Below are 13,525 nucleotides of genomic sequence, written 5' to 3' on the forward strand. Positions count from 1 at the left end.
AGGTAAATCTTTATTATATAACTTGGACCATTTACTATAATAACTTGTAAATTTTGAACAAAGTTATAATCTTAATATTATTAATTAGAAAATTATTTTATATTCTAATGAATAAAATCTTGCATTTATTTCCATTGTATGTTGCCAGAGGCATTATGGTAAATTTTCAGGTAAAAAAAATAAATTTATTTTATTACTGCTTTGCTTATTTAGAAGTATTTTAGTTTTAATAAAACAAAAACTACAGGTTCCATTTTTCTAAGCTTTTCCTCAAAGAATAAATTTTAAAAAGTGATTGTTTTTTAGTACAAGGGTTAATGACCTGCGCAACCAGAACCTGCAACACACGAACGGACAATGTGCGACCGGTTCTTCGCATATCAACGATTCATTTGGCCTACAGCTCACGATCGACGATCGACATGACGTCATAAACGAACGGCAGACTGCCTTTAATGGACAGAATCTCGTTAACGGTCACCATAATTCCGTCAAAGAGTGTCACACTTCGATCAATAACCATTCCTGTAAAACAAATAACGGTATTGCAAAGAACCAAGTAAAAATTTTGAATACTGAGCAATCAGAATTCAATAACAAATCAGAAAAGACATCAGATCAATCGAATCATAAAAAAAGCTATCCGATAAAAAATCATCAGAATAACGTGGCTCATAAAAATGGCATCAACCGATTAGCAAATGGAAAAACGACGGAACAAGAACAGCTTCAACATGATAACTTCAATGTCACGACTAATCTCCGGCAACTTCTAAGGCCGACGGTAATTGAAAAACGGCAAGAAAGTGCCAAAGCCGAGTACGATACAGAAGACATTAACGGTCCGTACAACTTCAGGCAATTGCTGAGGCCAACCGAATACCTCCCGACAGAATCTTTAAGAAAAAGGAAAGGAGGAATTGTTTCCAATGGAGTGCCACTGCCGAAGGACAAGGTTCCGGAAAAACACGTTAAGAGAAGAGCACCGTTGGCACCGGCCCAAAATAATGTAACCAACGCAAAAAAGTGATATTACTCTGTAATTATTGAATAGAAATACCTGTTGTCAAGAGATTTAATTTCCCAATAATAAATATATGTATATACCTGTGAGAAATCACAGTTAATAACTATTGTAGAATCCTAAAAATTTTTAGTTGAACGTGTCTATCTGTTGTGTACAAAAGTTAAAGTTTTATCGTTATTGCCATTTATATACGAAAGAAAAATAATCTATTATAAAACTTAAATATTGTTATAGAGTAATCATTAAGGTGCAAAATATTACGTAAAATATATATATAAAATTACAGAAGCTGAAGCAAATAGTTATATTTTGAGAACGTGTCACACTAAATTAGACAACAAAAATGATATACATATAGTTCAATGTAATATCATAGCATGCGTATTATATATATAATGCAAATATTTTTCCAACAGAAATATATTTTAAAAAATGTTTAATTCTATTAAAATACTTTTATTTTACTACTTACAACTAAAACGTTTAAAGCTGTTAAATATATATTTTAGGTTTGAATAATTTAATTTTAAATCTGAACATTGTTTAAAACTAAAATATTTTTAAATTATTTTAAAAAAGTATAAAAGTAAAACGTTTTAATATCATAAAATTAAACATTTTTTAGTATAGTGCTACATTCAGCAAATAAATATAGTGCAGTTATATTGGAAAATCCGATTCTTTTAAATGTGTGTAATTTTGTAATTATAGTCTTCCTCCTGACAAAAGTACAATGTCATGTGCTGTGCAAAGTTGTACAATTTAAAGAGTTTTCTTCATAGCTGTGACTAATTACAAGTTTTTGCAACATCCGTATAAAAATAAAAACAATGTGTTTTGTAATTATTTTAAAAACATAATTAAAGAGATTAAACATTTTTCTGCGAAAATGTATAGTAAATTTACTTATACATTTGTTGCAAAAAGCAATTACATGAGAACTATGTTGAACAAATCATATTAAATTCAAGTACATTTAACTTTATAGCATAATTTATTACTTTTGTTATAAAAATATGTATGAATTAGTACACGTCTAAAACTAGTCATACCTAGCTTTACATATCATCATACAACATTATTTCTCTAATGTAGTTATGAATAAATTAAATTCATTAAACATTCATATGGTTAATTAATAATCTATTTATACATCCAAAGTAAATAACTCAATCTAAAATTTTTCATATAAAAATATGTAAAAATCTATAGAATTATATGTAATTATACATAATTGTAAATAAGCAATTTTTTTCCCGGTAAAAAATTTTTTATACAAGAACATGTATAAATCTATAAAATTATATAAGTATTATATAAAATTATGTAAAATTATATAAAAATATACAATATAAAATATTGCATGGACATTTTTGATACATAATTCTATAATTTTTACAAACTTTTACGTGAAAAATTTTTGATCAGGAAGCAAAATTAATAAATTTTCAATTCATTTATTTAGAGAAAAAAAAGAGATGCTTTATAAATCATCTTTTTAAAGATTTGTGCGTCGAAAGTGGTCTTTTCATTGCTCTCTACCGGCCGTAAATTGTCGATTGTACATAAACACTTTTCTCGCACAAATAACTCATTCCCCCACCCGCAATCAAGCGTGCAAAAAATCGTGTAGAAATCATTTCCACATGACTATTCCTTCAACCTCCTCACACTTGATTACTTTTACTTACTTTTCCCTTCATTTTAACACTCGCGTCATACCACAGGCACGTCATCTCGCAACATATGGTAACTCTTGCAAACTCTGGCAAATATTACCAACACTTTATCGCTATCTCGCGCATTCATGCACAAAAGGCCGACTTTATGCTCTTGTTACATAATATAACATTCTATATCTGGAATATTCTCATTATCTATTTTTATATTTAAGATAGTCTTAAGATATCATGGACGAAATCACAAAGCAGTATTAGAGTTTTAAGACTGTACTTATTAATCCATTACCGCTAAGTTGACTTTCCGTAAACATTGACATCTTTTACCTACAAAATGGGTGATTTACCTAAGAAGTGTTATTTTAAATATTTTTAAATATCTTATTTTGATTTCCGGAGTCAGCTTTTACAACCCTCAGAGAAAATTAAATATGGCCGCTACAGAAAGAGTGTTTTAAAGATAAGATTTTTCAAGAATTGTGTGTGTGTCTTGCATAATTTTTTTTAAGTTCTTATTTATTCTTCGTCAACAATCTTCAAATGTTTTTTAAAATCTTTATATATAAATATTCGTGTTTTTTTTTCAGATGAAGATAACGAATATTGAAAATAAGGATTGACGATAAATTTTTTATACCTCCACATTTCAGATTGAAATAAGATTCATAGCAGTTTCCGAGATTGCATTCTCTATATATGAAGTTATTTTTGAAGCTCGCCCTCTTTTAAAGGTTAAAAACAAGGGATAGGAATAAATTTCTTACAAAGATTAGTAAAAAAAGAGGTTTTTTCTTGTCGATTTTAACATTTTAATATTTTAAAATTAAACACGTCTCTTTATAATGTACACTCTCGACTAATTGACTTGTTCACGTGTGTATGCCTTATATTATCAATTAATTTTGTACGTTATACATTTTCTTTTTTATTTTTACAAAAATTAAAATAATGCAAAATGTCCTAGGAATCCTACGCATAACTCGAAATTACTGGCGGCCGTCAACGATGGCACTGGCGAAGAGCGTTGCAAGAAGAACCAAGAGATGGCCGGGAGTCGCGGCGTCGCGACGCTCGGCGCACCGGCGCGGCATTCGGCGCCGGCAGCAGTAGTTGAGTCGGCATCGCCGTTGTCGTCGCGCGACGTCGCCCTCGTCATTGCCGGCTCAGGCACGGGGCTCGACGACCATTGGTTGGCCGGTAGGTGGGAGGGTGCCCGGTGGCTGTCAGCGACGGCAGCGGGGGCAAGGGTTGCAGTCGTGCCGGGCACGCGGGCGGGGGTAGGAGGGGTGCAACGAACCCTCTCGCCTCGGCTCGAGTCTACGGAGCACGGAGTTGTGTTCGAATCATGGCGACACCCGACCCCGTAGACCCAGCCACCCTAGAGATTAAGACCCGTAGCATAGAACAGACACTACTCCCACTAGTGAAACAGGTAAGACGTGTTTCCGCGTGAAAATGCGGCGACCAGAGTTTTCATTCGCACCGGCAGCGCGCCGTCTCTTTCCCATCTATCTCTTTCTGCCTGCACCCCTCTCTTTCTCGCTCTGTCTCTCTTTCTCTTTCCCCCTCGCTCCTCCATCCCTCGCGAACCCTCTCTCTCTCTCTCTTGCCGCAGACTCCGATTCTGTATCGCACTCGTTCTCGCGTACCCGGCACCCCCGCATCTCATTGTATCTCGTATTCGCTCTCTGACAGATTGAGATAATCTCTCAATCTTTCCAACTACTCCCAAGACATTCTATCTCGCTGCACCAATCACGCGTGCAAGGGAGCCGCACGATCCGATGCGCGCGTCGTAGGATCGAGCGAGCGAACGCGAGAGATATCGAGTTGAGTGCATACGGAGTGCGCAACAACACCGGAGGTCGGGACGCATAGACAGCGCCGCGCGACGAAAAACGCGAGACGCGGGTGCGAAATGGGTGCGCGTGCACCGCGACGCGTGGGAGAGAAGAGAGATCGAGCGGTTGAGTCGAGTCGAGTCGAGTCGTAGGAGCGAGAGAGCGAGAGAGCGAGAGAGGTTCGACTTAAAACGGTGACACGAGACGTCCCGTGTGCGCTCGTGCGGCTGACCGTGCCACTCCGCGCAACTAGAAATAGCGCGATTTCTACGCTTTTCCTTTTGTCTTTTGCCCTTCGCCTGGCTCGGCGTAATTAAATTTTTCCACCTCCTCTACATCCTCCGAATAAATTTTCTCGTAACGTCTCGCCGAGTCGCCGATAGAAGCGATCCTATCGAGCACGTTCGGGACGTTAAAGCGGCACACTCACAAAATTTGACAACTCCGACGCCAGAGGCGTGCGGTCCAATGTACGTGCAACTTGTCACGGAACACGCACATTGCATACAGAATATAACGGATTATTTCGGTGATCCACTATCTTTGTCGCTGCCTCTCCCTCCCTTTCGCTCCCTCCACCGCTCCCCGTCCGTCCGTCTGTCTCGCACTGTTTCTGCACTTCTCTTTTTCTTCCGCGTTGCTCACTTCAGCTCTTGTGGCGCACGCTCGCACACACACACACACCTCACCACCGCTTGTCGACGTCGGCACCAACGTTTTCGTGGAATTACGTCGAATTTACGCTGCACCCTCGTTGCATAATCATCGGCACGTGCGCGATGCACGCACGCGAGCCATGTACACACAGATCTGCCTGTTTACGGGTCAAAGGCCTTTAAATGACCGCTCGCGAATAAATCGTTCTGCCCGATTTTCACGGCACGATTGAGGAGACTTAAAAATATTCCGCATCGTTTCTTCAAATTAAAAATTTAACTATAATTTATAATTTATACGCGAATACGAACTCGACGTATCGAAATGTTTGTGATTATTCACACGTGAAATGTAAATTGATGCTGTTTTGTATTACTTCCCGGTATACGAACGAAATTGTTATTTTGTTTAAAATATACTGAAATCTCAATAAAAACGAGTATAAATGCACAATGCACCGCATGCAGTAGACTGCACTTGCATAATCTGTACGCATATATGTATATGGATATGGATATGGATATGGATATGGATATGGATATGGATATGGATATAGATATTAACTTAATGTCGAAATGAACGTTCAATTAAATAGCGTGCATTTTGCTTCGCGCACGCTGTATCGAGAACTATTTCATTATCTCACACATATACATCCTATATTTCATAAAACTCATTATAGCAAATTAACGACAATATAGGTTATTAACATGTTTAACTGAAGTTAACTGTATCATCGAATGTCAAATAGAAATTGCGCAATAACCGCTACGTGCTCGCCGGTAAGAGAGGCAAAGGGAAACTTCATCAATTTAAAAGTACAAGTTTTACCCTTGGAGAAGACTTTATAATTGTGCATCAAAGAAAGAGACTCGAAAGATCTTGTATGACTACCTACTATGATAACGAACCTATCCATCCAACAATAGAAAGCTCCTCTTTTGAGGGAGCTCGAAAAACCACAATCTATTCCGCGGTTAATCTCGTCAAATGAAACAGAGACCAATCTAATTTACGCTTTCGATAAAGCCAACCATGTCTAAACAAAAGGATTACGCGGACCGTCGATTCCTGCCGTTGTTTCCGTTGGGCGCGTGTCTCGCGCGCATGAAGTAACCCGATTAGAGATCGATCCACCTGAAACTAATCATTATTTAGGACAGAGGGAAATAAACAAAACAACAGGCAGGCGGAGAATAATATATCTTTTTTTTCCTTTCTTTCCGTTAGAATTGTAATTAATTTAACATCATCGTCATTAAAGATATCTCCCTCAAGAAAAGGGTTTTAAAAAGAAGTTGAAGAAAAGTAAGGGACGGAATGAGAAGTCATAGAGCTTCGTGAATACATATCGATCGAGTCGTCCGGCGCGATAATTATCATCGATAAAACGAGAATGCGCGGCAGCAAGACTGGAGTAAAAAGAAGAACGGAAAGGAAATAGACGGAGGTTATTTCGAGAATGAAAGAGGGGTGCCGATCACCGCTCGTGGCCGACCTTCGTGTCGTGTTTATCGATATTTCTGGCGGTGTGGCAAAGTACGCATACATACACACGGGCTCATACACACGTGTGTTCGTGTGCGTTTAGTATGTGATGGTTAAACCTCTCGGGTTAGAAGGGCGTGCAGTACGAGTGGCTTGGCTAGTGCATGGCACAGAGGGCGATCGTTACGAGCTGCAGCCACTTGTTAGAGCTCCGTCTAGCTGCCCTCGCGCATATCTCCGCTCTCCTTTTTCTCCGCTTCTTCTTCTTCTTCTTCTTCTTCTTCTTCTTATCACCTTTCTTCCACTTTTTTGTCCTTACTGCTATTTTGCCGTCGGCCTTCGTAGGGTTTAAGCCGCTTTCTTGACCATTTCCGTCACGATTTCGCTTCGCGCCGGATTTTCTATTGACCATTGCTACTGCCTTCACACGAACACCTGCGTATCTCGTGTATTTAGGCCGCGGTCTTCTGCATGGCGACGTTGGAAATCGTGAAAAATAAGCTATTATTCTCTACAGTTATCGTGATGTAACTGTGCAAATAAAACTTCTCTTATTTTCTGATCAATATATTTGAGCCAATTTTGATCAGCATCACTAACCGCACCTAATTCGTGTTTGTTTTATTTATAGGTATTTTAATTTTGACAATTTCTCAAGTCCTTCTACTTAATTTCAATCTCTTCTTTTGCTGTCGTCACCCTTTAAAAGACATCGAAAAATATATATATAATAATTTATAAAATGCTCGGAAGAGTTATTATTATTATTGAAAAGCTACACTAAAGTTCTTAACTTCTTAAGTTACTACTAACAACAGTGATGAAAATTACCACTACAATAAATTACAAAATTTTAAGTTTAATGTGAAATTAAGATTTAAACCTCAGTCAAGGTAATTACATAACATTTTAATATTATAAAAAGAGGGAAAAAAAGGAAAAAATATAAGATGCAAATTTAAATATTTTTAAAATACTGAATAAACGTTCTTTGCGTCGCGTTTGGAAACGAATGAATTCTATGAGAGGAGAAACTTAACATTTATCTTCGGAAATGGATGATTAAGAATGAACTGTATCGAAGATAATTGTATGAACTGTATGATCTTACTAATTTTTGGCAGCTTTTTTTTTTAAGTAAGTGAGGAAGTGTCATTTCGGTGAACCAATCGAAACTCTTTAAGGTTTTTAGATCTATACTTGCACCTGTTTATTTAAGATAAAGAAAGGCAATATAATTTTGCGTATATAAATCCTACTGCTGATTCTACAGTGCTTTCTTTTTCTCTTAAAATTCTAAAGGTTTTAATTATATTTTGAAGTAAAATTTTGATTTTTTTAAATTTTGTTCTTATACGAGACGAATCTATTACGTTTTTGAATTGTTGTTCCGTTTTTTCTAGATCTTTATATATAAAATATTTTAACAAGTACTACTTTAACTTATTTGAAAGAAGTACTCATCATCCTTAAATTTCCATCTCATTATTAAAATTAATTATTAAGAATATATACGTATTAATTGTTAAAAATTGACTATAAGAAAAAAGTGATTATGCCGCACGATTCTACAAAAATAGTAACTTTTTTTAGAGTCAATTTTTAACAAGTTATTTATAACAATTTGTTGTAAAATTGATTTTGCAAAGTATTCCCTGTCAATAATAATTTTCATGCTTTAGTCCTATTTCCAATAATTAATTATTGGTTAGCTTTAGTGGTCTAGCTATAGGCTGAAGTGAGTTTCAATAAATCGTTATATTCATTTATTCATTTTTTTACATAAACAGAGAATTAAAATAGTACATTGTGTAACAAGTTTAGGTGAACGCATAAGTCGAAGGAGCGAGACCCCCCGCAATTAAAGACTTTAAATAATTTTCTAATAAAATCTTTTTAATATTTAGTAATATTTACTTTTGTTGTATATATTCAAATATTTTCTTTTGACTTTTGTGGCAAAAGATTCTTTGTAGTCTGTTTCGTTATTCGGACGATCTTTACCTAAAGATCAGTTTGCCGTCATTTTCAAATATTATAACGATATTCCATTTTTGCTATTTATCTTTGATTATATTACTGGCACTAATTGTATCGACTTCTTTTACACAATTTTGACGCAATCTAATGTCTTTGAGTGACATAAATTGACAGGCTAGTTAAGATTATAGGTTCGTGAAAGCGACGAAGCGTCGGTAATTCCGCGAGAATGCGTATATGCTACCGTATGCGTATCACGAGAGGGCATGCATACGAGTATAATAGCAACAGTAAACGTCTGAAAAACAAAGCATGCGGAATAAATAATGCAGAAAATATTGCACGGTTCACACTATTTATTGGAAGAATATAAACAATGAAATAATAAATTAATTATGTGAGAAACTGTTCCATTTGATTATGGGTAATCAGTGACTTTCCGAACAAAAAAGACGCATAAAGGATGATTATCCACGCACGTGTAACAAAAAAGTTACATATATATTCTTTTTTATTAACTTTTTCCATAAAATCTTTTGACGTAATCAATTTTTCTTCTTTTTATAGTCAAATATGAACAATTTGTTGCAAAATTTATTTTTGCAAAGTACTTTATGTAAATAATAGTTTTTTATGTTTCGATCCTATTTCCAATAATCATTTTTTTACTAATTTTTTATTTTACTGATCTAGCCACGGGCTTTAATGGATTGAAATTTTTAATTTGGTTAGATTAATTTTTGGTTTACCATATTGATCAGTTATTTTAAATTTTAAAAATCTGATTTCAGATTGTCATTAGCGACCCAAAGAACCGTTAGATATTGATTTTTTTATACAAATTTTAAAAAAATTAATTTTTTGAAATTTAAAATAACCGCAATACTGGATTAATCATTTTGAATTTTGGAAAAAGTTGTAAAGTTATAATAACACTATAAAGTATATATGAAGAACTACATTTTGAACTTTGATAAAACATTTTCTGGCAAAAATTATTCTAGGAAAAGATATATTCCAGTTAACAAAAAATGACTCATAGTATATATATCTATATAGTATATATATTATATATATTATATATAGTATATATAGTATATATATTATAATATGAGATGGGAGAAAAAGGTTTTTACACATTATATACTGAAATGTAACATAATAAAATTATTTTAAAAAAACATTAAAAAATAGGAAACTTAAAAATTTAGTAACTTCTGATTAAATCGCTTCTTGACATTGTATTGTCGAAATAGACCTTCTTAGAATTTGAATTTCTTATGTAATCTTATATTGTATATGTTAATAATAGGGCTCTTTAAAATTTTGCATGTTTGTACATATTTATATTTTTATTCTTGTTTTTCTTTTATTTTCGCTTTTGTTTATAGAGATAAATATATGTATAATCTATTTATTTTAAAAATATACACATTGTAAAAATAGGTATACAATAAACACATACATATTTTTTTTTAAACTATATACATTTAACAAAATAAAATATAAAATTAAAAGTGTTGTGAATTTTTAAACATATTTTTCTTAAAACATCTATCAAGCAGTAGTCGTGATAACTCAAATTTATCCGATTAATTGAAAATTTTTTAACAATATTTTTTATAACATTGAAAAAATCGCAAATATTGAATACGGATGCCATTAAGATGTACTGCACAGTTTTTAACAAGAAAAATATTGGAGCGAGAAGACTCACTCCAATCGAACCTGGGATCTTTTCGTTACTGGACAATTGCTCTTTTAACTGATTGCGAGCTATTGTGTAGAATTAAGTAAAGATTTTATTCCATTGAATGAAACAAATTTGAAACTTCTCAGAGATCAATTTTTTAAGTTATAACAAAAAGATTTTCAAATGCAAATATATGTAGTTTTGTGAATATGGATTATTTATCTCTTTAAATCAAAGTTTTACATGAAAAATATCCCATTTTTCGTTAGTCATATAATTTCTAAAATAGTATCTTTCAACTCTTGCACGACGCGTGGCGTGCAATTTGCGTTACAAAATCCCTTTGTCCTTGCCTATTCGTGTATGTCCTCTGCCCCCCCCGCTTCCTCATATTAATCTTTCCTCTATCCAAGATACAAATGCCAGTTAAAAAATCTGATTTCACCAAAAATAGGTAGAAGAGATACGCACATGTGCGCTTAGCAATCATAAGAAGCGGTAACTTCAGATAAGAATTACTTACCGATGAAATCTTGGTGTGAAAAACAGTCACATGACCGATTAAAGCACTGTTTTAACACTCTTAAAAGTGTTAAAACAATTTTGTTTAATTTCCTTAGACACTTATCTCAACTAACACATTAAAAATTATTATATGATGTTTTTGCATAACATGTTAATTAATATAAATAAAAGCAATTTCTATCAAAAATTATGAATACACACGCACGCGCGCGCGCGCAAACACACACACACACACACCTACAATAAAATGGAATATAAGATTTAGCTACTATTGTTTTAACAATAACACATGTTTCATGTCAAGGAAGAATGTTTCATTAGTTAGTCTAAAGAGAGCTAAATCATAATACAAATTTCACACATAACAAGAGTATACTGAAGATATGTACATTATCAATAATTAATCAGAATTTCTTATTTATATTATTTTATTTTCAAAATTGCCATCACTCTGTCTTACTTGCTACGGATGCCTTAGCTACGTTGACGTATACACTGAAGTTATATCAGCCATTATCAATCGAAATGATAACAGTGAGTAAAGGACAAATCATTGTCCACAAAGACTTTCCCGAGTAAAAAGACTTCCTCCTACCATTCTTGGACATTTCAATTAACCTCGACTCCCCTCGATCTAATCTCAAATTGATCCCAGCATGCTACTATTAGCCACAGACGCAGAAAGGGAGTGATAATTACACAAATACTATTTATTCCTTCCTTTAGGGACTTCATGCCGAATACTGAATTCTTTTTTTCAACTTGATTGGTTGAAGACAATTAGCAATTCTTTAAACGAAATTACATAAGTTAGATATAAATTATTAAATTGCATGAATATATAATATATAATATACAACGTATAACATTTTAGGACACAACATCATTGAATATAATTTTCTCAAATGATTTCATATGTGACTTCACAATTATTTAGTATAAAAGTATTTAACAATTAAGTCCTAAATTAGAATTTTGTATAAAATTTTATTCTATATTATTCGAAAAGGATCTTAAGGATGACAGTTTGCAAATATTCAACTGTGATGCAACAATGGAAGAGTACAACTACTTGTATTTCATTGTCAACGTTATAAATAATCCCTTCAGTCAAAATAGTGAAGTGGACAAGTGAACAACGTGTACTCGCGATGAAAACAGTGACAGTTGACAATAAATGAATGTATAACTCGATACAACTCTTTGTGCACAATATATATTTTCATTTTTACTAGAATTTTTCCTTCAGCTTCTTTGCAATACAATGAATAAAATTTTTTTAATTTGCAATTGGTGCTTGCACCGTTAAACAATATTCACCGGAGCAGTGAATGTATTGTGTACGATGACATTTGGAGACAGATCAAACGTCAAATACTATTAATATTGACTATCGGTCTATCCGAAAATACCTGACCAATCATTCAATCGAACAAATTATTAACCTTTTAGATTAAGGAAATTGCTTATAATACGTATATGAATCATTGATTGACATACGTTATTTAAACTTTTTTTAGTTCTTTTTGTAGTAACGATCAAGCGTAAAGATTGACAGGCTGATATTAATCGCATCAATCATCGTCAGCCGTCTAATAATTCCGTTAAATTATTCAACTCTGAAATGCTCGCATAAAAAATCTGATCAACTAACAATCACAGTCATTCAATATTAACACATTTTATGCATGGGTCACCGATGATCCACGTTAAACTTTCCGTTCAGGTCGGAAAATATTTTAACTATAATGGAAAACGTAATCATAAAACACTTTGATATCATGCATAATTATGACATATGGTGTAATGTTAATACCATCGATGACTCACACGGCGCTGCAAATAATTTTTCGATTTGTGATATTGAATGACAGTAAATTATACATTGCAAGGTCTGTTCGTATTTTGTTGTAATTCATATTATTAAAACAAATCCACTCTTAAAAGGGAGATGTTACATTTTATTGTTGACAGTTTTCCACGATGCTGATTGATTATCTAGCTGCGGTTACTTCGTGTTGCGAGAGTAACTGTTATTGCGATTGAATTTTAACAGCTATTTTGTATATATTGTTATCTATACAATTATTGTAATTTATTTTTAAAAAGTAAAAAATAAAAAACTAAGTAGCACGCGCAAAGCGCGCGTCTGTGGTATCTAGTATTAATAAACTAGAGACATAAATGATGAAAGAAACTAGATATTAAAAGTTACAATTGTTTACGACTGTTGCAACTAGCATATCCCATTTATACTTATTCTGCTTTAATACAAAACATTGATTAAATGTGAATTAACAGAATTTTCAATTATCACTTTGAATGTTAATCATCTTTCTTATTTTATTTGGCAATTTCACTTATAATTCTAATAGTACTTCTAATAGGAAAAACTTATGATTATATGATTATTAAAAAACATAAAAATCTCATTATGAAAATACTCCCGCTGCAATTCAACGTGATAAAAAACATAGAATATATAAAATGTGTAAAACATTTTGAAGATAATACGTTGAAGAAAAGATTACCAATAAGATCCAGCATTGGATACAAGTGTGCAAGAAAGAGTGATTAGACTGATGTTAAACACGTTGCAACGCGAATGCAAACGAAATTAAATACATTGAGTACG

At 33.4% G+C, this 13,525-nt stretch overlaps 2 protein-coding genes across 10 annotated transcripts in view; both read left to right on the forward strand.

Moving 5' to 3' along the window:
• Positions 1-2,151, forward strand: part of LOC105837344 (myosin-IIIb) — a 30,585-nt gene extending 28,434 nt beyond the window's left edge. For 3 of the 6 annotated variants that reach the window (XM_012682031.3, XM_012682033.3, XM_012682032.3), the window contains exon 16: positions 307-1,030. In XM_012682031.3, the coding sequence (XP_012537485.1) occupies positions 307-1,030 (724 nt within the window). Of the gene's footprint in view, positions 1-148; positions 171-306 lie in introns of all 6 variants that reach the window. The other 3 variants (XM_028190711.2, XM_028190712.2, XM_028190713.2) reach the window with 2 other exon arrangements.
• Positions 2,152-3,471: 1,320 nt separating this feature from the next.
• Positions 3,472-13,525, forward strand: part of LOC105828721 (alpha-catulin) — a 94,720-nt gene continuing 84,666 nt past the window's right edge. The window contains exon 1 of one of the 4 annotated variants that reach the window (XM_036288879.1): positions 3,472-4,138. In XM_036288879.1, the coding sequence (XP_036144772.1) occupies positions 4,052-4,138 (87 nt within the window). In that variant the 5' untranslated portion in view covers positions 3,472-4,051. The remainder of the gene's footprint in view (positions 4,139-13,525) is intronic. The other 3 variants (XM_036288880.1, XM_028190882.2, XM_028190880.2) reach the window with 3 other exon arrangements.

Source organism: Monomorium pharaonis, chromosome 6, assembly GCF_013373865.1.
Source record: "Monomorium pharaonis isolate MP-MQ-018 chromosome 6, ASM1337386v2, whole genome shotgun sequence".
In the NCBI taxonomy this organism is placed as follows: domain Eukaryota; kingdom Metazoa; phylum Arthropoda; class Insecta; order Hymenoptera; family Formicidae; genus Monomorium; species Monomorium pharaonis.